This window comes from Ixodes scapularis, unplaced genomic scaffold, assembly GCF_016920785.2.
Source record: "Ixodes scapularis isolate PalLabHiFi unplaced genomic scaffold, ASM1692078v2 PGA_scaffold8__174_contigs__length_109621045, whole genome shotgun sequence".
NCBI lineage: Eukaryota > Metazoa > Arthropoda > Arachnida > Ixodida > Ixodidae > Ixodes > Ixodes scapularis.
Window position 1 is genome coordinate 105,552,457 of NW_024609883.1, and position 12,276 is coordinate 105,564,732.

Genomic DNA, 12,276 nt, shown 5'->3' on the forward strand with positions numbered 1-12,276 from the left:
CTGTGCTTTGCCCCTCGGGTTGCTGGGTGGACGATTGGGTTGAAGCGCAGGCTTCTCTGTGCCGCACAGAGTGACGGGGGGAGAGCTGTTTGACCGCATCGTGGAGAAAGGGAGTTACACGGAGAAGGATGCCAGCGACCTGATTCGGCAGATCCTGGAGGCTGTAGACTACATGCACTCGCAAGGCGTGGTGCACAGGGACCTGAAGGTAACTCCCGTTCGTTGCACCCCGAGTCCCTGTCCATTACTTCCTTGTTGGTATCCCCAACTTCCCAGTAGTATCCTCCGATGCATTACTCCCTTTGAAATCGTGTCCTAGAATTACTGCCCCAACATCTACAACTGTTACTCCCCCCCCCAGGCATTACTCTTGTAGTGCTTTTCTTCAGGTTTTATTCCAAAGCACGGCATGCTATGTGCTAGCCCACTTCTTACTTTCCAACTCATTACTTCCTCTATGTTTTGAGGCATTACTTCCTCGACTACTCTATGTAATTGATCTGTGGAGGATTTGCAGACGTGACTAAGACCATATTCTTTGCAACCCAGAGGGTGATTGCATAGCTCTGCTTAATTCATGTGTAGACGAATCAAGTAGCGGATACTTTTGGATCGTAGTAATTCATAGATTGCAGTTGGCCCGCTCAAATGCTGCAACATTGTATAGTCGAATTGAAATTTCTTTCAAGGTATACTATTTGTGTAGTAAATAGGACATTTTGAACATCTACTGAAACTTGCAAACTTTTGGGGCTATGGACATAATCCTCCGAGTTGTATTGTACTCCACCTGCACACGATGACTACCCGTCACTGATGTTTGCTTGTGCATACACACTAAGTTTGTAGACATTCGGGATTACGACATGCTATGATCCTCTATCGACAGTCGCTACGACTGTCGATGTCACAGTATTGCATTGTCGGCGACATTTTAAGATCCAAAGCGGAAGACAATTAAGTTCTTTATATCCTTACTAAATAAAAAGAGAAACTCAAAGTATACGGTCTGATATCCTAAGAACGAAACTGTGAAAAATTCTACAGGATACGCCAAGGGACGGGTACCGAGGTTTTTCGCAGCGGTTAAAAGAGCCATGTATCGTGGAATGCTGTTCTAGTTTCAGTGATACACAAAATATTTTTAGCCAACTTCCAGCATTATGACGATAACCCCCAAATATTTACTTTCACTATCCCCTTAACATATCCTCACACACCCCAGATTAAATATTTATCGAGCGACCAGAGCCTACGTGACGTGCCAAACAATCTTGTATATGGAGGGATACATTTATATCAAATGAAAGCTCTTTAGAATATGCGCTATTTTCTTATCACACTTAGTACAATATCTGCTTGATCCCGTGTATCGGTTTTAAAGATTACATGAACATAAACCTCCTTTTGGGTGCGCTAACCTAGTAAGTAGCTGCGGGTCCTTCCATTGGTCATTAAAACTGGGGCGCATTTTTCTACTTCTGTTTCATCGTTTTGGTTGAGTTAAAGTTTCACCCTCATGCGTTGGTGTCTGTCTCATCATCTGCGCTCCCTTGGCGAACGCTTGCAGCCCGAAAACTTGCTGTACTATTGTCCTGAAGAGGAGTCCAAGATAATGATCAGCGATTTCGGGCTTTCCAAGATGGAAGACTCTGGTATCATGGCGACTGCCTGCGGCACCCCCGGCTACGTCGGTAAGAGTCCATCCATTGCCAAATTGTTAAGCATGAATGACGCCCCTTGTAACTGCACCTCTTTTAAAAAAAAAAAGAAAAAAAAAGCTTTATCTTAATTCTATGAATAAAGTTGGCATACACAGAATGTGTTTCTGTGGCATTCCTCGAGGTTTGTGGTGGACAATGTAGTTGTTTTTTTGTTTTTTTTCGGTTATAGCATGTCACTTTATTACAAACTCTGTCCTTTATTATGTGATGGTGGGCACATCTAGGATTTCTTGTTCGTTCCCATAAGCTGTTAAAACGTGAACACCCGGTTAGTACAGACTACCGTGGTAGAGTCAAAGCCAGCTAGCTTTGCGTCTACCAACCTATTGGCCCAGTGATAGAACGTTGAGCTCACAGTCGTGGGGTCATGACTTCAGTCCCCATTGTTTAGAATTTTATTCTTTCGTTCTCAATTTGCCACTTTTCTGTACATATTGTCCTCCGAGATACCTGTTGCACTTTTCGCAACGGTTTTCGTGGTGCTCCGTTACACTTTCCTCAAGGACCGTTCTTGGCTAAAGATATAGATTTTCCTCCTCATAAATCTTTTTTTTTTTAAATATATTTAAAATGGGGCTGCCACTCAAATGTTCATATTCGTGCATGATATTCTGTCAACGGAATCTTGGTTAAATGAAAATGTGTGTGGGATGCTTCAGCTGCTCTGCTGCCCCACTGTGCGCCGGGGCGTGCCGGGAAAGCCCCCGTTCCAGGTTGACACCCGCAGGTGCAGGTGGCTGGAAATCATTAAGTGAGGATGTTCTTGAACTGTGGAGAAGTGTAATTGGCAGTTGCTTTATCGTTATTTTTTGAGTTGGATGCACAATTTCAAAGCCGACTTTTATTAAACTTTCTTATTGATGCCATGGACTTAACTTTTGTTTGACTTTTTGTTATGAATGTTTGGACCCACAATGGGGGGGGGCAGATGCTGTTTTGAATTTTGTGTGTGAGCTATATTCCAAAATTTTCTTACATTTAAAATGAAATAGTTTAACGATTCCTTGATCCTCGAGTGTGAGATTTCTATCTTTGAAAGCCAGATAACTATGGAACATCCTTCAAAAGACAATGAGGCATACTGTTCATGGGCGCTCTTCCAGTCAAATCGGGTGCTTAACATTTAATTTGTAGGATTCACAAGTTTGAGAAATGGGAATAGTGGGCACTTGATAGAAGTGGGCACTTCCGCGGTATTTCACAGTAGTTTTTAACGTGAAACATTCTCCGGCTAGGTTTTTGGCATTTTGTGAAGCCTGGATAAAGGTGAAGCTTGGTAAACACATGGATTTTGGAGTGGTGGGGCTGGGGGGGAGGGAGAGGGGGAGGGAAGGGAAGGGAAGGGAAGGGAAGGGAAGGGAAGGGAAGGGAAGGGAAGGGAAGGGAAGGGAAGGGGAGGGGAGGGGAGGGGAGGGGAGGGAGGGGAGGGAAAGGCAGGTCCTCGAAAAAAGCTTTTAAAATATTGCTGCTAAAATAAAAAGAAACTGCCGGCTTGGCCCGCCTTGGCCTCCTTTGTAGACTTGAATGCAAGGCCCGTGCCCAGCTTGGGCTCTTCATGAATGTAGCCGTGAAAGGCAAAGTTGGGGTGCCGTTTTGAGGAAAAGCCCTGTGTCTGGCAGATTCCAAGTTGACACCCTGTCACACGTTTTAATATGAAACAACCTTTGGCTAGGTGTTCAGTGTTTCGTGAAGCCCAGATAAACGTTAACGCTGGGGAAAAGCGTTGCCGCAAGGCTCGACGCTGGTTATTATCTTTATCGGGTGGGAGAGAAGGAGTGAGCTGCCTGACGCTGATTGGTTAGCGGGCAGGTCACGTGACCAGAGGTGTGGACGAGGAGGAGTGAAGTAGGTGTGGAGGAGCTTGACCACAGGTGTGCACCGAGGGAGAATAGTTCGAGAGTATGGAACGCTCTGGAAGGTGGCCAGGTTCATCAGCCCGATTAGCGGTGCTGTTGCTTCATTCTGGGAACAACTATCAAGTGTACTCTTGCCACGTGTTAAACCATCTGATGGCACGTTGAGCGTAGGCGTCTGAAAAGTCAGAGTATCGCTAAACGTTTGTGACGTGAGAAGGTTTCACCTGTCCAACTCATTTGCCTTGCAATTTGCCTTACCATTTTTTTTTATTTCCTCTTTTTGTCTTCGCAGCTCCAGAGGTTCTAGCTCAGAAACCTTACGGAAAAGCTGTTGATGTCTGGTCCATAGGAGTTATAGCTTATATTCTGTGAGTATTTCCAGCAATCCTCAGAGTCACTCGACAACCATAAAGCCACCGTACGGCATGTCCCCAAAACATTTCCGGGTTTTTTTTTGACAAAAAATAAACTGTGCTTTGCCAAACACTTGTTTTCCTCCCAAATGTAGCGCTTGTGGTTCACACCAGACGGGAAAGTTTCCCAGATAACCGTCACCTTGTAAAAACCTATAAGTAATTTTCTGAAACTTTCAATGGGCAAATGGGGCTCCATTTTCGTCCGTCTTCAGTAACTGGTGCCATTCAGCTCCATGTATTCAAGAGGTTGGCCGGCCACCATTTTGCCATTGAAAATTTTAGGAAATCACTTAGAGCTTTTTAATGAGATGAGTGTTATTTCTGAAACTTTGGCATCTCATTTGGACCGCTAGTGCCTCATATAGGCGAAGAATGAGTGTTCGGCGATGCCTAGGTTATTTTTGCGGTGAAAAAAAACCCCCGTGAATTGTCTTTTGGGACATCCTGTACATGGCAGCGGCACTAGGTGTCAGCACTAGACACGAAGTGCCAGAAGCTGAAACAGTAGCCTTCACTCTTGTCGCGGGAATGGTTGGGGCAACGAGACAGCTAGCAGCGCCCGACGGCTCTTTTATTACGAGGACGATCGCTCCATCCATTCGAGCTCATCGATTTAAGCTTGAACTCTGGCATGGGGATGTGAATACAGACGGAAATTATTGAACTTGGGAAAGATGTTTGAGCCCGTTAAAAATTTGGTGTGTCGCAAGAGCCTTCCGTTTAAGTATCCTCAGCAAGAAGGATTAGCAGGCGAGAGCCGATTCCTAACCAGGCAGCTCTAGAGCGACTTGACAGGGTGTTTCCGAGTGCTATACGGACATAAAAAAAAAATTAATATCAACCGAGTGCAATGAAACTTTTCACGTAGCTGTCTTTAGGTGGTGCGTTTAACATCTGAAATTTCGTGAGTGGATGTTTTAGAAAAAATGTTAAGCCTCGAAAATCATTTTTGATTTTCAGTGCGCTGAAAGGAAAATGGTAAAAAAAACTGTTTGGATGACGCTGCTACTCAGATGGCATAACCTAAAGCAAAAATGTGAAGGCTTCTCTGAGATGAGCACCCGAAAGCAGATCTAAGGATGTGCGGCACCATCACCAAGTAGGAGTGTCAACCAGACGGCTTTCTACCGTTTTCCTCCCTGTGCATAAAAAAAAAAAAAAAATAGTTTAGGCATTAATATATATATATATATTTTTTTTAAGTTTTACTTTTGCAATATTAGAGTATGATAAATTCTCCTCCTAAAAACACTGTTGTGAAAAGTTTCAGTGGACTCCATGTATTCATTCATTTGTGCGAAGTTTTTACTCTCCAATAGTGCTCGGACATGCCTGCCAGAAGCACCTCGAGCATGCTGAGTTACTAGAGAAAAGAAAAAAGTTCCTAGTGGGCCATCTTTGGTAGGGGCTGTGTTTGACTTGGTCCTTCCTTGTTTGCTTTTGTCTTTTGCATCTTCCCTGCAGGCTCTGCGGATATCCGCCGTTCTACGACGAAAGTGACGCAAACTTGTTTGCTCAGATACTTAAAGGGGAGTTTGAGTTCGACTCTCCGTACTGGGACGAAATCTCAGATTCTGGTGAGTTGAAATGCTACTCTCGTTTTCTCTCTCGTCCGGGCATATTTAATGTTTTCGCTAGGAAGAACGTAGGTAAGTTTGCAACACTTAGTCGTCGACCAATTTTTCGGATGCCAAAATTTCCAACGCGCCCGATCATTGGGGCAATTTTCCGGAACTGCCATTTGCCCCATAGAGTTAATGTTAATCGCAGTAAGCGATAATCCGAACAACGTCACTCAATCTTTGAACTCTCTAGCGACCATAGTACCAGCACCGCAATCTGAGCCTCTGCCAGTTTCTCTTTTATTTCGGTTTGGCCTGTAGTTTTGACACCGCATTCCACATGTTGTATGCCAGGAGGCGTCGTCCATGGGACGCAGAAGCTCGATTGAGCAGTCGGTATCATCCGCTTCTTTTCGTGCCATTGAGGTCGATTTCGTTGGCACTTCCGTTTTCTGCCAAGCACGGAGAGATTGCGGTCCTTTAAACGTCCGCGTACCGTTTGTCGTCGTCGTCTCCGAGCAATGTACAATGGCACCGACCGCATCTTCAACTTCGTCGTCTACGTCGACGGCTAGGCTCAAGCCTCTGTGAAGCCCAGGCATCGCTTCGCCCTTTGCCGCCGTTCTTCGTTCATAATTTTGTTTATGGACAACTCAACCGACACCATCGTGACACTCCAGAAGTTCACAGACGTGAACTTCTCGCGAACTATCGACCCGTTTCTCCAAGATTTTTTGTTGAAATTCATTTTTCGGGCCGCTTAGTTACTTAGACCCCCTCGCGATCCCGATGGAATCTGAATAATTGGTTGGCAACTGTAAGTGACGCATTTTATTTCGCCGCTTTTGGTGGAAGAAAGAGGTAGTTGGAGACGGAAAGGCGAGAAAAGCGTCGGGGGTGACTCGTGCTACGGGTTGACCGGCAGCTGGAGCCACCGTCCCGCCGCTGGCACATGGTACAAAAGACAATGGGGCACCTGCGGACGTGCCTAGAGCACGTTGGAACATGTCTCCAGGTGGCCTCGGTACGACCGAAGCGGCATTGTACGAGGAAGAAAGATGCGCGACGTGTTAGCGGTGCGACCGCAGCTTTAGGGAACGAAAGCAGTGAGCTGCATGACGGCGAGCGTTCACGTAACGGCGGTTACAGCGATTACGTCTCGTCGTTGCAGCCAAAGATTTCATCCGTCACTTGATCTGCGTCGATGTGGAGCGACGGTACACCTGCAGGCAGGCCCTGGCGCACCCATGGTGAGTCGTCTGTTTCGTCTTTCGGTCGTTGCCGTAGTACGGAGTGAATACTGCGGGGCGTGTTTTTCGGATGCCTCCGGCACGCGCTCGTCGCCTTCCCTCGTACCTTGGCTGCTCGTGCGCCGCAGAGGTAAAGGGACACCGACGGGGCATTTATGCTCGCCAAGGTTTTTAATTGTACGTGGCACGTGAGAACCCAACTATGCGGAACACAGTTTGCGGCACGAAAATCGTTTTCTTTCTGCGGGAAAACCGCCAATCGAGAACTTGCCAGTTTTAGTCGCGCTCATTCTCTTCTTTGGGGTCACGTGCCGTTCTCTATGGTTGAGACGCAACCACCGATTATAATCGAAGGTGCTCGCTCGATATTAAGAAGTAGAAAAAAAAATATGATACCCATTATTTGTGGCTTCTAAAAAACTGCAAATACATTAAAATAGAAAAAAAATAAAAAATGTGCAGAATTTAAAAGCGTCTTGAGCGTTCTCTGCGTAATTTTCATCAACGTATCGTATCTCGGAAGTCACGGACTGGATGGCTAAAAGAAGCTGACTAAGCGGTGGCGACGGTACACGGGCATGGGACCTCTACTTCAGAGAACTGTACTGTTGTTCACGGTACTGGCGAATCTGTCTAGCTCCGAAGGAGAAATATTTTACTGATAAAAGAAAAATGAGGATTTATTCCGTAAAACATGCCTGACCACCAAGCTGATTTGAACGAAGACAGTACCACCGAGTCGTCGCTCCTTCGCCTGGCTGAAGACATTGCTCGTCTTACGAGCATGAATTGGTAAGGGCTGGAAAAATTCGCAAATGTCAAGTATGACGTGCTTGACTTTTGCAGTTTTTGGACGATGTGCGCGATTTTCGTCCGCATCACACAACCAAAAAAAACGAAAAATAAAAAAAAAGAATGCGGTCGGATGTAGCTGCGTGACTTCCGGGAACTCTCTCCTCCTCTACATTTTATCTTTCTCCCCAGTCCATTTTCGGTTTCGAGCAGTTACTTTTTTTACTTTATTAAAGATATATGTGACACTGTAGCCGAATATTGATTGGGCAGTGTCTTTAAACACCATATAAATGTGGCAAAAACATTTTGGAAAAGTTTTGTGGGGTGTCAGTGTCCCTTTAATAGAATAATTTAGAGCAAAAAGGTCCTGCACATTGTGCCCACTTCGCAATGACAGGGCATAGACACGGACATCGGCGGCAAAGACGAGAGAAAAGACGCGAGCTTGAGCAGCTGTGTGGGGCAGCAGCGCTGTGGAAGCTATCATGGGTTGGACGATGTCACACAAGAAAGTTGATGCCAAGCCTAAGATTTTGCATTACGTATCAAATCAAACCAGTTTATCTTTGCCACAAGGGTTACATTTGTGATGAGAGGGCTGAAAATAGGAAATTAGGCTTACAAATGCGAAACCATTGCTTCCAGCAAAGCGGTGATGTGAGCAAAGAAATTGAACAAGTGGCTGCAGGTTAGTTGAGTGGCAGGTATTTCAAGGTTGGTCTGGGCGTATCGTAAGCTCTAGGGAATGATAATTGAAATGAAAAACGGACAAAAGGGACAGCACTCACAAGTGACGTGGACGTAAGAAACTACTTTTTCGTTGCGCTACATATTTTGGTTTTCTGCTTGTTGGTTTAGTCACATTTTCTGCTTTCCACTTACGTCGCCGATTTCCGAGGCGACTTTTGTTTTCAAGCGCACCTTTTGTGCCCGTTGTGGCTTGCCGTGCTCCGACGGAGGCAGGGGTGTCAGTTGCATGCGTCATTCTTTGTTATCCCAGGATTTCCGGCAACACGGCGAGTGACAAGAACATTCACGGCTCCGTGAGCGAACAACTGAAGAAGAACTTCGCCAAAACTAAGTGGAGGGTGAGTGTAACCCTGCAGCAAATCTCCTCTCCCACATCCCCTTTCTCTCTTCTGTGACCAGGTTCTTTAAAGGGTAACTGCAAAGGAAAAAAAAAAGATTTTTTTAAACAGTCTAATTGGGACAAGCATGTCAAAAAACAATTTTTCCGCGAGAAAAAAAATTTTTTACAGCAATATTTATTGCGTGAGACTGATTTTAGTTTGCAGCTATTTCGCCCATTTTAAATCGCGCGCCACGAAGTTGGGATTCCGTGACGTTAATCCCAATCGGCTGCTATACTTCTCATTGGCTAAGAGTTTGATTGACAGCTTAGATCTTGGTTGTTAAACCTTTGTCATTTGTTGCAATTTCCTTTTGAGCGGCATATTTTCACGTTTAAAGAATAACCCATGTGATGAGAGTTATTATTCTTTACAAAAGGTTCACAAGACGGGCACTTCCGTTTGGATTCGTACCATAACAAACAAAAGCTTCGCCATTCTTTCATGGCCGCCGAAGTCTCTGCTCCCGCCTGTCTCGCCTACCTTCTGACTCTACTAAATTACGTCCTGTGGCGTAAATATTGATAAAAAAAAATCATTTTTTTCACGGAACATTTGTTTTGTGACATGCTTGTCCCAATTAGGCTGTTTAAAAAAAAACTTTTTTTTCTTTGCAGTTACCCTTTAAGATCTAGAGCGACTATAGAACATAACGCCAAGGGTTTGACATTTTTCAGACATTTTCCAAATATTACAACCCGTACAAGTAGCGTGGCTATGCAATTTTCCTGGGAAAATTGCCTCCATGAAAAAGTGCTTCTATTAGATTTTAAAAGTTCCTATTTCAACCAATGCCTTGTAGGGTAAGGATGCTACTTTTGCTTTCAAAGTGCCTTTCCTATTCAGACAGATGAGTGAGCGCTGATGGCGTCATCCAAACACAATTGCACACTTTCAAGCTGCAAGAAGCCCTGGAAATTATTTTTAAAAAAGAACTGATTTTGGGTTTTGGATTTTTTTGCACATCACTTTCCAGTTTAGATTGAACTGCCCTTTATGACTGTCAACCTATATTTTTCATGGCAAAACCTGTCCAAATCGAAACTGGTCGAAATGAAAATCAATCTTTAGACTCTTTGATCTGCAGCAGTAGTATAATGCGGTAGAATGTATGTATCGCAAAGTCATCTTACAGAGAAACTTCTTTACTTCAGTCGTATTTTAGCTATCTCAGTAGTTCAAATGTCAGCACCAGCACTGCTGCGAGCATATCCACAACTCTACTATAAGGAAGATTTGGGATAAACTTTGATTAAGTGTATTGTGAATCTTGATAAGCTGTGGTAAACTTGCATTAAAAAAAGATGGTGGTCAAGTGTTAATGATGATACTTAGATTGGAAAAAGCTTGAAGTGGGACTCATCACAAAGATATTCAAGTATTACAGGTAGAGATGTCAGAATCCTCCCAAGGTGCAAATTAGGAAAGTTTCTAAATTTTGGTCTGAAAACCCTCCAAAAGTTTGTCTTCAATTTTTTTTTAATTTCTTCGAGGTTCCAGTTAGAAAACTTGAGAGGCATCTAGTTTTTCAAGTCTAAGTTTGTAAAGTTTAAAGTCTGATAAATTCAAAGTTTCGAATTTATATCCAACAGCCTTTTTGTTCACTTAGAAGCTGGCACACAAGCTGCGTTCAGCAAAGCCCAATCTCAGCTCTCGATAAGGCTGCCAAAGTCATCGTTGCCCCCCTACTATCTCGAGATCAATGCTGCCACCAGCTTGTTAATTGAGTTAAGAGCTTTATTGTGAGTCTTCTGCAGTCTTTTAGGATTCAATTACTTCAATTTTTGGCGATCGTGCATCCTTGCCAGTGCAGTGCAAGTGTGATCGTCGGTAATTTGCGGCAGTTGCTAAGTGGTTTGCAGTTAGTCAAACTTTTGTAGGTTCAAAAGCTGAAAATTTGCCGAATCTTTGGTAAATTCATTCTAGAAGTTTGAAGATCATTCAATTTGTCACCATAATAAGTTTGAAGTTCGTTAAATTTCTCAATAATAAATTAGAAGGAACATTTTTGCACGTTATAAATTCCTTGGCTCAAGCTTCGAACCTCGAGTTTAAAAAGGTGTGCTGCATCTCTAGTTTTAGGCACATTTTTTGTAATTGAGGCTTGAGGTAGTGGAACTCGTAACAAAGATGCTGAAGTTAAAACTAGGAAGGCTCGTTCACTCTCACGACCGAGCGTCTTTTTGATCTCTTAGGACAAGAGAAGACACTGGCGCCAAAAATCGGGAACACTCCCGTACATTTTCTATTTCTGCGATCCTTTTTTATTAGCTTGAAAAAGTTTTGACAGTCTTACCTTCTCCCAGAGAGAGTGCATACACTTGATCTTGTCAACTGCAAAACAGTCGCTTTAGTGAAGTTCCGAGGCTACTTCGTAGGTGACACCAGTGTTCTCTCGTCGTAAGCGGTCACAAAAACTCGGATGTAAACGAATCCAGGTGCGTGATTGGGCCGTTACAAGTGTCTTTGGTAAATCGAGAGAAGTTTCAAGCGATACTTAAGACAAGGACTCTAAAGTGTTATGGATGTGTTTTAAATTGAGAGAAGTTCTGTGTAGTGGAACTCATAACAGATATTGAAGTATTGCAAACTCCTTAGCGCGAGATGACTCCCCGTTGAAAGCTCTTACTCTTGCTTCAAGTGGAACTTAAAGTAGGGACTCTGAAGTATTACAAATAACCTTTTAAAGCATGAAATTGTTTTTAACAGAACCCCCGATCCCAAAATTCTGTCCGCTGTTCCTGCTAAATATAGGGGGGAACTAAATTGGTGTTTAGGTCATGTGACGTGACGTGATCCATACACCATAGACGTTATGCAAATTTGCCTAGTGGTCTGACAACACCAAGCACGTCGCTATTTTATAGTTGGCAAGCATCGTCGGTACCGAAGCACGGTGGAGGCCTTGGAGACAACCGTACGAGTAGTGTGCAATGGCGCGGCAGCTGTGTTTTCCGCCTTCCAACCATGGAATCTGGACGAACAGTTCAAACAACCTACTGCAACTGTCTGACGAAACTCTCAGAGGCCTGTGCGCGCTAGCAACAACCTCGTCGAAGCAGCGGAGAAGGCCTTACGCCTTCGCCGTAGAAGCTCACATGCTGCGGGTTGTTGCCAGCATGCGCAGGCCTCTGAGAGCTCTGTCAGACAGTTGCGGTAGGTTGTTTAAACTGTTCGCCCACATTCCATGGTCGGAGGGTAGAAAACACAGCCGCCGTGCCAGCGCACACTGCCTGCATGGTTACCTGCGATGCCTCCACCATGCTTGGGTACTGACGACGCTTGCCATCATTAAAATAACGACGTTCTCAGTGTTGCCTGACCACCAAACACTTTTGCGTAAGGTCTATTAAATTTCCCTGCCAAAGTTGGCTGGAAAATTTCTGTCACATGACCTAAACGCCTCCAGTTTCTCCGCTAAATTCAGCGAGGAAATCGACGCCACATGACGTGTGCACCCAGTGTATCGGAGAAATTAATAAAAGCGAAGGTTGTTCACTCCCCAAAACGACGGTTTAATGCCTCCTAATAATTTCAAACAAT

The 12,276-nt window shown here is 44.4% G+C and overlaps 1 protein-coding gene across 1 annotated transcript in view; it reads left to right on the forward strand.

Annotated features, from left to right (window-relative positions):
* Nucleotides 1-12,276, forward strand: part of LOC8026540 (calcium/calmodulin-dependent protein kinase type 1) — a 34,988-nt gene that overhangs the window by 15,892 nt on the left and 6,820 nt on the right. Inside the window, exons 4-9 of the mRNA XM_029984034.4 lie at nucleotides 70-208; nucleotides 1,571-1,694; nucleotides 3,873-3,948; nucleotides 5,461-5,573; nucleotides 6,730-6,808; nucleotides 8,604-8,691. Coding sequence (XP_029839894.1) covers nucleotides 70-208; nucleotides 1,571-1,694; nucleotides 3,873-3,948; nucleotides 5,461-5,573; nucleotides 6,730-6,808; nucleotides 8,604-8,691 — 619 coding nt within the window. The remainder of the gene's footprint in view (nucleotides 1-69; nucleotides 209-1,570; nucleotides 1,695-3,872; nucleotides 3,949-5,460; nucleotides 5,574-6,729; nucleotides 6,809-8,603; nucleotides 8,692-12,276) is intronic.